The sequence below is a fragment of the Suncus etruscus genome, chromosome 11, assembly GCF_024139225.1.
Source record: "Suncus etruscus isolate mSunEtr1 chromosome 11, mSunEtr1.pri.cur, whole genome shotgun sequence".
Taxonomy (NCBI): domain Eukaryota; kingdom Metazoa; phylum Chordata; class Mammalia; order Eulipotyphla; family Soricidae; genus Suncus; species Suncus etruscus.
This window is the reverse complement of record NC_064858.1, coordinates 55,380,662-55,396,426: the sequence shown is the minus strand read 5'-3', so window position 1 is coordinate 55,396,426 and position 15,765 is coordinate 55,380,662. Positions and strand designations below refer to the sequence as shown.

At 36.4% G+C, this 15,765-nt stretch overlaps 1 protein-coding gene across 1 annotated transcript in view; it reads left to right on the top strand.

Moving 5' to 3' along the window:
- Positions 1–15,765, top strand: part of ANKS1B (ankyrin repeat and sterile alpha motif domain containing 1B) — a 1,587,094-nt gene that overhangs the window by 187,205 nt on the left and 1,384,124 nt on the right. Inside the window, 1 exon segment of the mRNA XM_049782864.1 lies at positions 3,825–4,121. Coding sequence (XP_049638821.1) covers positions 3,825–4,121 — 297 coding nt within the window.

Below are 15,765 nucleotides of genomic sequence, written 5' to 3'. Positions count from 1 at the left end.
GGCCTAGGCTGGGCTTAGACTACCTGAGCTGCCAGAACCTGCCCGGTTGGCAGGGTTGCTGAACAGTGTTCCCTTTCCCAACCCCCATTTGTATCCGCCTTTCTGCTTCTGAGCTGGAGTGGTCTGAGTTCCCCAAGGGCCAGTGAAGGCTCCAAGGTTGGGGTCCTGGAGGCAGGACTCCCAGCTCAGCAGAGGCAGAAGGCTCCCAGATGGCAATGAATTCAAATGGTAGTGACAACCAGAGCTGGGGCCTAGAAGGCCATTATTTTTATGTGTTAATTTTGTAGTCTGCCACTTTGCTATATGAATTTATTTTTTCTAGAAGCTTTTATGCAGATTTTTTCTAAATATAGTATTTATTTATAATTATATATATTTATAATTTATATTTTTATTTATACATTTATAATATATTTATATATTTAATTATAAATATTTTTATATATTTTATAATTCTTAGGTTAATTTTTCTGAAAAATAAAGGTGTCTTCGTAGCATCATGATTTAATAGTGGCTTTTCTTTTTCTCAAAGCAGTATTGCAATTTGAAAAACGATATTGAATCTTTCTCACCATGGGAAAAATTTTAGTTTTATCAGAAAGTATATTGTTGTATTTCATTTACATGGTATAAAGTGACAAGATTTTTATATTTTTAAATCAATCATGTAAAACAGTGTAGAAAATTAAAAATGTAAATCTGTAGGCATTCTTTTTCCTATGAGGAGTACATGATAATAGTACATTCAGATAAGGAATCATGATGGCTACCCCCCCAAATGGTGGGAGGAATAGTAATTCCAACTAGTGTCCCTATTATTTGATCTTAAATTTTAACTTTCTCTAAAAAAGTAGGGCTTTTATTACTGGTATTTTTGTCTGATAATTCTTCAGAGGTAAATATTAAGGTGAATTTCTCAACTTTTATCATATTTTATTGCTATTTTTAACTTAATTTTTTTACTTTTAACTTATTTATCTGAATTTTTTATTTTAAAAATTTCATCTTATTTTTCTTCCTTTTGTCTTTTGGGACACATGGTGGTGCTCAGGTCTTACTTGGCTCTGTGCTCAGAAATCACTCCTGGTTATCAATGGGTCAAATGTGATGTGAAATGAAACCTAGGTTGACTGCATGCATGCATGCTAAGCAAACACATTACCTGTTGTACTATCTCTCTAACCCTCAGCATTTTTTTTTCTATTAGCCAGAGAAATATTTAGTTACTTTCTGGAATATTAAGATTTACTTGACTGGTGAAGGGAGGTGTTCTTTTTATGACTGAAACCCAACTACACACATGTTTGTAATCATGGTGCTTATATAAAGATACTTAAAAATAAATAAAAACAGTTAAAAATATTTACTTGGCCTTGAGCCTTATTTGTCTTAATTCTGGTTAGGATATCTAATCAGCTGTTTTTTATTTCTACTCAATTGGTTTGCGTAGGGAAAAAAAATCTATAGAAATTTCTTTCAGATAATACTTTTTCTGTTCTACTTGGACAATATTACAGCACTTGGCATGCTGTGATGTAGAGGAAAAAGCAGAAGAAAGGTTTGATTCTGATAGTACTAATACTAAAATATCTAGTTCTACCTGTGCATGTAGTTGAACATTTTTGTAATTTAGAATCCTCCATGGAATAGATATGATAATGATAATATTGTATGATTATGAGAGTTAAATGAGACATGGTAAATAAAGTTCTTAGATACTCACAAAAACCAGATATATAATAGTTGCTTTTATGGAAGCTAGAATAAGTGACTCCATTTTAGATGGGTTCAAATCCTAGCACCCACAGTAAAAGGTGACATATTTGTTCTCGTTGCTTGTGATTCAGTCTCTCATAAATGGAAATAATGATAATAGTATTCATTTCATGGTAAAAATTGGCCAGCTAAGGGGATATGAAATACAGAATTAGCAGACACATATGTTAGTACTAAAAACATCAAGAATGGTGATAGCCTTCCCCCTGCTTTTTTTTTTACTAGAACCCTCATTCAAGAATGTTTCATTTTTCTTATGACATTTTAATGCTCCCATTTATCTTATTTTTTTTTCTAATTTTTAAATCTAGCCATATTCCAATCTCCCTGCACTATTTCCCCAAATAGTTTGAATAGCCCATTTGCATTATGTAAATCTAGGTTCATTTTCTTCCATTTGAGCTTTTCTGTTTTTCTTTTTTCTTTTTTTTTTCTTTTTGGTCTGTTGGGGGCCACACCAAGAAGTTCTCACAGGCTGCTCCATTCGTTGTGCTTGAGGGTAAGCCAGGGCTTTTTGTGTGCAAGGCATGTGCTCAGACTATCAGGTTGTTTTTCTATTTCTTGTTTTTCTATTTCTGGGCCTGGTATTGTTTTTATTTGTTTTAGGGCCATTTACAGGGCTTACTCCTGGTTCTGTGCTCCTGATAGAGCTGAGGAGACTATATGTGATGAAAGGGATCAAAGCTGGTTGAGCTGTGTGCAAGGCCAGAACCCTACCTGCTGTACTATTTCTTCTACCTCATATTTTTCTTTCTCTTATACTGATAAATATTTTGGAAAATGTCATAGGTGTTCAATAAAATATTTATAATCTGTACATATACTACTATGATTCTCTTTGAAACTTGTTAGGAATGGGTTTAGTTTGTTATCTCAAAATTGTATTTTTAAAAAGATACTGTTTAATCATGGGTACATCTATTTTTGTTCTCTTTTTAAAAGAAGCAATTGTTTGGACTAATAGAAAAAATAAAGATAAAACAAAATTGAACTTGAGAAATCTTTCTGTAAATCTTCCATTGTCAGGAATTTGCTGCTTCAGTGGAAATAGCATTTAAAAGCATGTTGTATTTGATATTATTGTTCTCATTAACAAATGCAGCAGTAGCTTAATGTCCAGTGCAGATAACACTGAGCATCTTGGTCCAGTGGGCCATTTAATAATGTCACTAAAGCATTTATCTATCACCCTTGGAAACTGAAGTGTATAATGTAGGAAAGTTTGTTCTCCCTCTCCCCCCCCCCCCCCCCCCGCCTAGCAAAGTAGTGAGAATGAAATGTGGTATTTGGATGCATTAAATAACAGATATTCATCAATTTATAGATATGTACTTTTGGTTATGCTTATTATACTAGACTTATTATCAGCTATGCTTTTAAAGAATCTTGGGTTTTATTTTACTTAAGCATTTTAATTATAGTTAAAGTTGAGGGTTACAAGTTTATGGTCTTCCGCTCAATGTTAGTGCATACCTTTGCCAATGCAGTCTCCATGACCCTCCCCTCATCCTGTGTCACCTCCAATTTGACTTACTACCCAACAGCTTTTTATTTGTTGAATGATAGTTATGATTTGCTCTGTCTGTTGGCACCACCCATGTGCACAAGATCCCCCACTTACATTTCTGTGTCACTCCTAGTCACCTACTCATGTTCCTCATTTCTTGCCCCAGACATGGCACTCTTAGGTCTGTATTCCAGTATCTGTGGTTTATTATAGATCAATATTGTCTATACCCTTGACTTTATTTTTCCCTATATCACAGGTAAGAACAGCCTGTATTTGTTCTTGGCATGTCCCCCCTTACTTCCATTCATGTTACCATGAATTGCATGACTTTTATTTTTCTCTTGTAGCTGCATAGTATTCTGGTGTTTATACATACATATATATATCTGTATATATACATATAATTGTATATTACCACGTACAACAACTTCTTTGTTTGTTTACCTAAGTTTCTGAGGTTTATTTTGAATGATCATGTTATGATATTGATAACCCACTGCCTTTTTGAAGTCTTGCTTTGCATCCTGCTGTCTTACAGAACAATGAGAATGAAACTGCCCTGCATTGTGCTGCTCAGTATGGGCACTCAGAGGTGGTGGCTGTTCTCCTGGAAGAGCTCACTGACCCAACCATCAGGAACAGCAAGCTCGAAACACCGCTTGACCTGGCAGCGCTTTATGGGCGCCTTCGAGTGGTCAAAATGATCATCAGCGCTCACCCCAGCCTTATGAGTTGCAACACCCGCAAGCATACCCCTCTCCACCTGGCCGCGCGGAATGGGCACAAAGCTGTGGTTCAGGTGCTATTGGAAGCAGGAATGGATGTGAGCTGTCAGGTGAGTCTTCTCCAATCACACCTTATAGGAGTTGGTGTTCTGTTTGGCTTTGAGAGAACAGATGTTAGAAATATATAGAAACATGTTACCCTTTTCTACATATCTATATATCTTTCTATATATCTAGATAGATATATGTTTCAATACAGGAGAGAATATTTAGGAATCATTAAAAACCTAAGAAACTTGCCAAAGAACATATACCTGATAAACTCAGAATGAGAAGTTAGATTTACAATTTCTCCATGGTGTTGTACTGCCTATAACTTACTCTTGCAGGATTATCACAATGCTGAAGGTAATCAAAAAATGAGTATTAGAGAAGTGTGACTTGAGTTGAACTTTGAAGAATGGATCATACCCAAATAGATTGTTTCTACAGAAGAAAAGGACAATTTGCTGTTGTTATCTGTCCTAAATTAGCCCCAGCTCTGGATTAATTTTTTTAAACTTTTCTCTTCTCCTTTGTTGTTTTTCTTTCCCTAGTTTCTGGCATATTTCTGTCCTCTCCTCCTCCTTCCTTTTCTCTACTCCCTTGTCCTTTTGCCTTCACTCCCCTCCCCTCTCCTTTCCTCCCCTTTTTTCCTCTTCCCATTCCCTCTCCTCTCCCCCTTTCCTCCCTCGCCTTCCCTTTTCTCTTCATTCCTCTCCTCTCCCCTCCCTTCTCTTCCCCTCTCCCCCTCTCTCCTCTCCTTTCCTCTTTCCCCTTTCCTTCTCTTCTTCCCCTTTGTTTCTTCCCTTCCCTTTTCTTTCCTCTTTCATTTTCTCTCTTCATTCCTTTGTTCATTCATTTATTCTTTCCTTCCCTATGTATGGTGATACTATTTTCTAGTAGTAATAATAGGACTGAACATCTCTTCAGAAAGAGTTTTTTTTCCTAGACCTAAATTGCTTTGCTTATTACTTAAAACTGCAACCAGACAAGTCATTGAATATATTACCATACATACTAGAGTATATGCTGAGTTTTTCCAGCACAAAATTTGTGCTCCAAACCCCAGACTCAGCTTAGACTCAGGTCATACAGGTTATTTGATTCAGTGCTTGTGCACTGAATCAAGTCACGTAGTCTCCAGTCATCTTCTGCCGTCTGCTAGAGGGGTGCTTCAGCTCAGTCCACAAGTCGCGGCTGAGCTAAAGAGGTAGGTGGCTGAACTGAACTGTATGCACTGAACTATTTAACTCACAATATTCTGCGCTTTGTATGAGACTGACAACAGTGATGGTGATATCTGCAAACTCATTGATGATGACAATGTCTATGCTGATAACCTCACATCAGATACAGCTGAAGCTCTGTTTGGACATACAGATGATGATAATGAGGAATCCAGTTTTGAAGGATTTTAACCTTTGTGATTTAGCTTGATTACCTGTTAAGCTATGATTTTCTGCACTTTATTTAAAGCATTAAAGTTATTGTTGCTAATTTACATATTTTTCTTTAGCAATAAATATCAATAAATAATTACACTAACAATTAGCACGACAATGTTAATGAATGAGAGAAGTAGAATACCTGTCTTGAATACAGGCAGGGGTGAGGGAGGAGGGGGGAGGCCATTGGTTGTGGAAATGTTGCACTGGTGAAGGAAGGTGTTCTGTTTATGACTGAAACCCAACTACAATCATGCTTATAATTATGGTGCTTAAATAAAGCTTTTATTTAAAAAAAAAGAAAGAAAAACATTTAATTTACTGATTCCTTAATTATTGTAATTGTTTTGGGGTATATATCGTTATTTTTGAAATTTATCAGTGGCTGCTGCATTTTCCACCTCAGCTTATACTTGAGTCACTAAGTTTCCCCAGTTTTAGGGTAAAATTAGGGGGTTGGATTATACCAGTGCTTCTCAAATAATTGGGCGAGCCTCCTAAGGGGGGCATGAGGCTCCATAAAGGGGAGCATGTTTGACCTCGGCAAACACTGTCATAACAAACTAAGCCCCGTGTTTATGTCTCTGTGCGTTTCTGGAGTTGAGAGTTGCTGTGTCCTGCTTCAAACCCCGTTTTGAAAAGCTATGCATTGCAAAACGTGCTCATTGTAGCCATTATTCCAGGCATCACCTCTGATTAAAAAATCAGCTCAAATTATTTTATATATTTTTGTTTTTCAGGTTAAAGGTATTTTTTTAATAAAGATACTATTTACAGTCATGTGTAGGGGGCACAAAAATGTTTTCTTTTTCCTAGGGGGGCATGGTAGAAAATAATTGAGAATCACTGGCTTATACTCAGGTCAGCTTATACTTGAGTATATGATTTTATTACGTACTATGATTTACAACACTGCTAATGATTGTTTTATGCAAGCATCCTTTCAACACCACACCTATGATCAGAGTGTTTGTGTGTCTCCACCAAGGTCCTAAAGGCCCCACTATTTCACTCCCACATGCAGATTCAGTTCTGTGACCTCTCTAATTCTAATGCCTTTGACTACCTGTTGATCCTTTAATGTGTATTTTTAAATTTAGATGTGAGAAATATTATACTGTATTTATTCTGACTGTTGACACTAAACATGATACCCTCTGATTTCATCCAGGTTGTGTCAAATTACATAGTATTTCATTGTGTTATACATATATCACAAATTTTTGTTTTTGTTTTTGGGGCCACACCCAGTGATGCTCAGGGGTTAGGATTTCTGGCTTTGCATTCAGAAATAGCTCCTGGATTGGGGGACCATATGGGATGCTGGAGGATCAAACCGCAGTCTGTCCTAGGTCAGTGCATGCAAGGCAAATGCCCTACTGCTTGCGCCACCGCTCTGGCCACATATATCACAGCTTTTTGATTCATTCATCTCTATTTGGGCATTTGGGTTGCTTCTATATCTTAATAACTGTACTAAGTATAGCAGTAAAAATAAATGTACATATATACTTTCTAATATTTTTGTGTTTTAGTTGTAGAGGAAAAGGAGTAGCATTGCAGAGTTTTATGGGAATTCTCTTTTACCTATTATTTTTTTGTGAGAGCTCTATACTATTTGTTATAGAGATTGGACCAGACAACATTCCTACCAGTAGTGAATGAAAATTAACTTCTCACCACAATCACACTAATGCTAGCTGTTTTTAAACTTTTTTTATACATGCCACTTTCACTAGAATAAGATGATTTCTCATTGTTTTTCTGGTCTCATTTTCCTAATTATAAGTGAGCACCTTTCACATTCCTATTGTCATCAGTATGTCTTCTTTGGGGGAAGTGTTTGTTTATGGATATAGGTTGTTCAATATTTTGTTGTCAAGCTTTATGATTGCTTTATAGATCTTGGATATTAGCCCTTTTATCATATATTGTATGCAAATATTCTCTCCCATTCTGTAAGACATCTTTTATTTTATCTTGAATTTCCCTATTTGGGTAGTAGCACATCTGGTGTGTTTCGATTTTATTTCAGACTTTGTGCTCAGGGATTATTTCTGCTGGGACTTGGGTGACCATACGGGATGTCAGTGATTGCACCCAGGTCAGTTGTGTGCAAGACATGTACCCTACTTTCTGTTTTTTTGCTCAGTCCCTAGCTCGAGTTTTCCTTTGCAGTGCAGAAGCCTTCTGTTTTTATTCTTTTGTCTCAATCAATATATAATTGAGTACTCCTCTGGGGTCTATGTTCTGTTGGTAGCTTCTTATCTTTAAGAGGTTAATTTTGGTTCTTGTCACATGATGACCTTTTCTTCTGTATGTTAGCAAATGACTGCATCATAACAAATTATTGAGAAATGTAATGGGATAATTATACAATAGCTATGTACTTAATACCTCTTTGGCTAGTGTTTTAGTTTGATTTTGGCTGGGTTGTTCTCTGTCTGCAGTAGATTCTCTGTGTGTGCTCCCATTTAGAAGTTGCTTCAAGGGTTGTCTACCTGTTGCCTGGGTAATGGGCAACCATTGTGCCTTTTATGGTATAGCAGGCAAACCTAGGACATGATCACTTGCTAGTGGTCTGGACATCTGAAAGAGAGAGGGAATGTGTGCAGGAAAGGAACTTTATCTTTGTACTCTCTTCTGTCATGTTTGATTCGTCACTGCCTCACAAACGCAGCTCAAATTCAAGGCTGTGAGAAAACCAGCTATATTTCTTAATGAGAAGAGATTGTGAATTTTAAAAGTGTGAATATTCAGCGGTCTGAAAACCTAGAAAGAATGTGAGGTTTTAGAGTATCAGCAACAGGAAAAGCACTGGAAGATGGATGGTAACTCAACAGTTCTGTTGTTTGAGTGTTCAGGGTGTAAGGGATATAAGCACTACCACCTTGTGGTTCCAAGGCAGGAAGCATGTAGTGCACTGGGTTGAATTTAGGGCCTGGTTTATGCATGATGTGTCCTCTTCTGAGCCATATGCCAATATTTGGCAGTTTTTGCAAATTCCTATTAGGTCTAATTTTTTCTTACCTTGTGTTTTATAAAGGTTCTTCTAAACTTTTATAGACACAGTTTTTATTTATTTATTTATTTATTTATTTATTTATTTATTTATTTATTTATTGCTATGGCTTTTTTCTGGCATCTAGGAGTCAATTCCAGTAAATAAGAATAAATAAATGAATTGATTGTATGCCTTTACAGATCTTTTTTTCTGAAAAATTCCTGACTATTTTTATCCAGCTGCTTTCCTCTCCTCTACTATCATTTCTGTCTTTGTGGCTTCATCTTTTCTTTAAGATTAGGGCTATTTAAGTGACACTTCCAAAGAGAAACATATTTTACCCTTTATTTAAATCATATCAGCCAGTTTGTTTTCTATATAGTACAGGCTGAAATCCAGGACATTGGCACATTTGCGTGTTTATTTTCTGTTTTCCCTGTTAGTTCTCAGTTCCATGAGGGCAGGATAATATTTTCATGTCCATACAGCATGTGCCTGATAGGCTGATTTGAAAAGGCAATTGTAAATATACTGTCCTCTATCAAAGCTGCATATCTGCTAAAGGGAAAAAAAAGGAGTTACTGAAGTGGAGAGAATGGTCAATGAAGGCCTCATTATGAAGATGACATTTAGCAGACACCTAAAGGAAGTAGAGATCATGTGGGTTAAGAAGTAAAATAAGAAAATTATTGCAAAGAGAAAATCCACATTGTCAGTGCTGATAAAAAAAATCAGTTACTCTGAGGACTAAGAATTGTTTTTGATATCCAGGATATGAGAGAGGTATGAGAGCTAGAAGGATATGAGAGAGGTTTATTATTTTTCTAAATATTTTTTATTTGTGATCAAATAAAATTTTTATATGTGATCAAAATGAATTACAAATCTTCCATAGTAATATTTAGGGTACATAATGACAATGAGTTAGGGCCATTCTCACCACCAGTGTTGTCCTCCTTCCACCTCTGTTCCCAGCATGCATCGCATACTTCCCCTCATTGCCCCCTGGGCTGCTAGTGTAACCTGCCCCTTTGTATACAGCTTATTTTAGATTGGGTATTGATTCTATTATCATTGACTTTGGATTTGGTGTTTAAGGCTGATCACTTTTTATTTCCACTCAGTGTTCATATTAAGGGTTGCTCATGTACCATCCATTTTTTCCCTCAAATTATAAGGGAGAACAAGATGATTCAAGTTCTGTAGTTTTGTTGGAAAAAGAAAAGAAAATACAAAGCTTGGGGGAGTTCGTCGTCGTCTAAATATCAATTTAAAAGAAGAAAGGGTAAAAAAGAGAAAAATAACAAAAAGCTCCTCAAAATAATCACAACAAGCAATTACAAAGCAACCCAACAGCAGCAAAAATTATCAACAAAACAACAACCACAAGAAAGAAAAAAAAGAAGAGGGGGGAAAACCAGAAAAACAAAAGGAAGGAGGTATAGTGTGGCAAGGCTTTGTGGGTTTTTTGTTTGTTTGTTTGTTTGTTTTGCATAGGCATAATAAATATTGGGGAAATGAGAAAGGGAATTCGCTTGGCCTAAGAGATACAGGATTTTTCTCCCATTGAAGCATACTGTCATGGGAACAACTACAGGCTCCATACATGCTCATTATTGAACCTTTTTATGGTGCCAGGTAATGTTCTGCTTAGTTGTGGATGACAAAATCAGTCCTCTGTAGCTAGAGATCTTGATATTTCAACAGGTCATAGTCTTTATGGTTCTAGAAGTTCTACTCGGTCATATTTGTTGCAATCAGTCTTTTGTAATTAGTGATCTTGGTTTTTGTGCAGATCCTAGGACAGAGCCTGGGAGAGTCTTTCCTTGTGGTTTCAGAAGTTCTGCTCAGTCACAGTCATCAAAGTCAGACCTCTAAAATGAGAGATCTTTGTTTTTGAACAAATTAATGGGATATCTATAGTTTCTTTTTGTTTGTTTGTTTGGTTTTTGTTTTTTGGGTCACACCCAGCAGCACTCAGAGGTTACTCCTGGCTTTATGCGCAGAAATTGCTCCTGGCAGGCTCAGAGGACCATATGGGATGCTGGAATTCGAACCACCATCCTTCCACATGCAAGGCAAATGCTTTACCTCCATACTATTTCTCTGGCCCCAATTTCTTTGTATTTTTAATACCTCTATAGTAATACCTCCTAGTGTGTATATTTCCAAATGTAAAGGTAGCCCCCTCCATCCTTTTTTAAAATTACCTTTTCTGCAATCTATTTCTTTTTTGTATATGTTTATATATATATATTTAACTATTTAACTCGTTTAAGATTTAATTTAATATTTAATTTCACCTGTTTTGATTCTTCTTGGTATGGAAACCTAGAAGAAAATGTCTTGCCTGGGATAAAAGTCCTGGTCAAAAGCAGTGCACAGAAATTTTGTAGCCTGTCATTCTTACCTCAAAATGTACCAGCAATATAATATGGCATTATTTCCTTTTTCAAAGACATACTAAAAAGGGAAAATTTTATGTATAGAAACAAGCTCTTATCTACTAGGGATAAGAAATTATATATTTTATAATATATAGATACCTTCCACGCTGAACATGTGTCATGAGGATTGAACAGCAACTGTCCAACCCTGAACCCCAGATCCCAAATGTAGATCTGACACAGCTCCCTGCAACAACACCAGGAGAAAAAACTCCCCCTGGAGAATTCCTAATTCCACTCTGACACCAACTTGCACCTGGTTGATGAAGCATCCTGAGGATAAGGAAACAGAATAACTGGATCCAAGAAAAGGTTGCTCTATCTCATCACCTAACGGTAAGGTGAAATCAGAAAGAACACCATCTTTTGATCTGTACAAAAACCAAGATCACTAATTAAAAAAGATTGACTTTGTCAACCATGACTGGGCAGAATTTTTCCTGGGACCAATAAGAAAGATCCTAGCCTAGGAGAGGTTTATTTATTTATTTATTTTTATTTTATTTTTTTGAAACCATTGTGATTTGCAAGGTCCTTCATAGTTGGATATTAGATATGCAGTGAATCCGGTCTGTTTCCATCACTAGTGCCGACCTCCCTTCACCAATGTTCCTAGAGTACATTTTATACTACCACCCTTTGCCCCCTGGCCTGCAAGTATAACAGGCTTATTTTAAGCTCATAGTGTTATAGTTTGGGTTTCTTGATTCTATTGTTGTTGACTTTGGCTTGGATATTTAATTCTGTTTTTTTCTCTCCACTAAGGCACCTGAGACCACTTGGCCCCTGACCCCCATTCTTTCTTTTTTCCATTTCATGTCCCAAGGTTCTATGAAAAAAGGTGGGAGCCACTACCTAAAAAATTAAAAAAAGAAAAGAAAAAGAGGTGGCAGTGCTATGCATAGATGCAGCAAAAGTTGGAGAAATATAAAAGAAAAATCTTTGGCCTATAAAACAGGGTGTCTCTGCTCATGAAGCATCCTACAATAAAAATAACTACAAGCTCCTTTGTGTAACACCAGTCATTTTTTATTATTCCAGAAAAAGTTTTCCTCAATCACCGATCATGGTTGTTGCAATCAGCCTTCTGTAATTAGAGATCTTGGTTTTTGCATAGATCCTATGTCAAGTCAGGGTGTCATGGAGCGTCTTCTGGTTTCATCTCATTGTTAGGTGTTCAGGAAGGGAAACCTGTCCTGAAAGAAGTTGTTGCTGTTTATAAGTCATCAGAGTGTCGTATGAACCCACTTAAGTCGGTGCCAAGGCAGCATTACAAACTTCCCCAGTAGAAATTTGTACCTGATGCTGTTATGGAAAACCATGTCTGTTCCAAAGATGGAATCCAAGGTTTGGGGTGAATGCCCATGATACTACTAATGTGAATAGGGATAAAAAGAACAAGTTTATTTATCCCTATAACCTGGTTTCAACATGAACTCAGAACATGTAGGGATGGCATGTTCAGGACTGAGAGAGAGGGGAGAAGTGGAAACCAATTATACTTTTTATTTCTCCTGGAGTATGAGGCATGCTGCCTAGGGATTTCTGAGATAGAGGGAGAGCTAGATGGAAATTCATTGGCCAGAGGTGCCTGGTGGATGCCTTGGTACAAAAACAGAAAGAGAAAGAAATAGACACAAAGCAGGCAACATCTCTTCAATGCTTTATCTCTCTGCCCTTCTCCCCTCCCGCTGAGTACCATCTGGTGCTACTCTGGTTACTATCCCAGGCTCCCTAGCAAAAGTCTAAGGTTTTCCTTTTATACCCGGCATGACAAGGGGAAGTGTCCATGCTGCATGTGCAAGGGGCATGTCCAGGTTACACTGTTATTACAGTGGAGTTATTCAAGGAGAGTGTCCAACTGTTATACAATAATAAGAACCAAGACAAACTTATCTACTAGAATTTCCTACTAAACAAATTCAAAGAGGGGTAGGGAAAACCACATCTATAGAAGGAAATACACAATAAGAATTCTATTATCTCTCTCCATCTCTATCTATCTATCTATCTATCTATCTATCTATCCATCTATCTATCTATCTATCTATCATCTATCTATCATCTATCTATTTATCTATCTATCTATCTATCTGTCTATCTATCTATCTATCTATCTATCATCTATCTATCTATCTATCATCTACTATCTATCTATCATCTATCTACCTATCTATCATCTATCTATATTTTTTGTTTGTTTTTGGGTCACACCCAGCGGTGCTTAAGGATTACTCCTGGCTCTGCATGGAGAACTCTCTCTGGCCAGCATGGGGGACCATATGGGATGCTGGGATTTGAACCACAGTCTATCCTGGATCGGCTGGGTGCAAGGCAAATGCTCTACTTTTGTGCTATGTCTCCAGCCCAGAAATATAACTATTAAGGAAATACTTTTAAAGAAATATACATATTCTTTTTAAACCTTTTGAAATCGTTTGGCTGGGGGAGGAGATAAAATCTGAAGCACAGCTTCAACCTACGATGTGGTCTTGTGGAGTCTGAAAAATGGTTTGCAGCAGTCACCAATCAGGAAATGTCCTTTTGAGCTGAGAGTCTCTCAAAAGCTGAAACTGGTAGTGAGCAACAGTCTACAGTAGTGGGAGAAAAGTGGAGAAAAGGGGCTGCCAAGAGCAAATCAGCGGTGATGGCAGCTTCTTCCTGGGCTGAGGTAAGGCAGGCTGGGTGGCTGACTTTTTACTTTGGGAGCCTTCTGGCAGCTGTTTGAGTGAAGGTACCATTCTGGTTCCTGAGGAGTTAAGAACTGAGGCTAAAAAGACTTAAATAAGGATAAATAACAAATTCAGAGTGATAGAGTGAAAGGATAAGATTGAGAAATATTGCCACATTTTTGTGACTTATAGAAATGAAGCATTTAAAAGAAGAACATTTTAGGCACGAAAAGAAAAAGGAGAATTTGGCAAAGATATATAACCCAAGTAGACTAGACGGATAGAATACAATATATAATCAGAAGTAGAAAATATAAGCAGAGGCGGTAGTCTGATAGATAAATCTAAAGCTCATTTAAAGCATCAGGAGGGATAGCAGATACAGGCATAATGGAAATGCATTGGTGGAGATATATGAGTGCTTTTCTTATCTCCATGAAATAGAAGCAAAATAATTATCTTACAGGGAGGACAGAGAAAGTGGGATTGACAGTTTGGAAGAGAATAGAAACTGCAATAGTCTTAGAAGAGTGATGATTAAAATGCAGTTTATCCCGAGACAGACAAATTAGGAATGGCAGCAGGATAGTGATGGGGAGTCTTGGGACTTGGTAGGGCTACAGTAGTTCTGTACACCAAAAGCATAACCAGGAACACTATTCTAACCATGTTATTCTCAGCTACACAGAACTTAAAAATGAACCTCTTCCTTTAGGCAGCATTTCTCCTGCTGCCATCAGCATTTTGAAAACAGATAGGTCTCTTACCTTTCTCACCACCTCATCACCTTCTTTTCTTGCCTCTTAGCCCAAACCCAGCTCTGCTGTAAAGAATCTGTTCCCTTAGAATCATCTCAGGTCAGGTTAATTAACAGGAATGTGCTCTATGTGAATAAAAGTTTCCTTGTCTTCATTGAGTTGAAAGACTAAAGGGGAAGACAGGAAATAATTCCTTACTCAGTTTGCCCCTGAGAAGCTTCAGGATACTGATCTGTACTCTTTTTTATTCATTTTCTATAATGTAACTTTACTTCTTTAATATTCACATAAAGCCACTAGTTTTTTTACTTTAATTCTTCAAGTTTAAAAAGAAAACTTTAAAAACTCAAAGCATTAAAGTATTAGCATAATATAACATCTCTACTTAGGAATTCAAAAATCAAGTAAAAATTTATAAGATGATTATGAATTTCAAGAGAATATTGCCAATAAAAATCTTACTAATTATTTTAGCACCATTGATTTTATTTGGTTTTGGGGCCACACTCAGTGGCACTCGGGTTACTCCTGGCTCTGTGTTCAGAAATCAGAATCTTAAATGATGCTGGGATCAAATCTGGGTTAGCTGCATGCAAGGCAAATGCCCTACCCACTATGTTATGGCTCTGGCCCCTGATTTTCTTTATTATGAAAACCTTTAAGAATAGAGTTTGTGAGTAAATATGAAATTTACACCAAACATGGATTTTTATTTTCCTCAGTAGTTTAAATTTAGATATGTCATTATTTAAAATTGCTCAGTGATAAATGAAACAGAGAACAGTCTAAAAATATAACATAATGCTACATTTGAAAACATTTGTAATTACTGGAAAAAGACAAGTCTCTTCAAAGTCAAAGTTTTAGATAATTATTTTTAATAACTTGGGTGCAATTGAAGCCCAAAAGTGTATTTCTTTTTTAAATATATTTCTATAATTTACAAAGTGTGATTATTTTTAATACTGATAATTCCCCAACTTGTCAACTAGAATACATTAACAAATATGAAATCTACTTAAGCAGTTTACAATTAATTTCTGTATTTTAGATTCTTAGCTATTAAGAATGCTTGCAAATATCTACTTTCTACTTTAAATTTGATATTTAAATTTTTGTAGTAATCTACTAGGGATGGGGTGGAAGCTGGGCAATAGTTAATTTAATAATACAAAATTAGGTTATCAGCAAAAAAAGGCCTTGAACTAAAAAATGTCTCTATAAAATTACTACACTAAAAGAAAATTATTCCAGGTCTTGATTATTATAAATAGTACTATCATGAGTATATAAGTGCATACATTTTTCTCAAATTATGTTTTTTGAATAGATTTTTAGCAGTGGAATTGCTTGATCATATTATAGATGTATGTGTAAGTTTTTGGT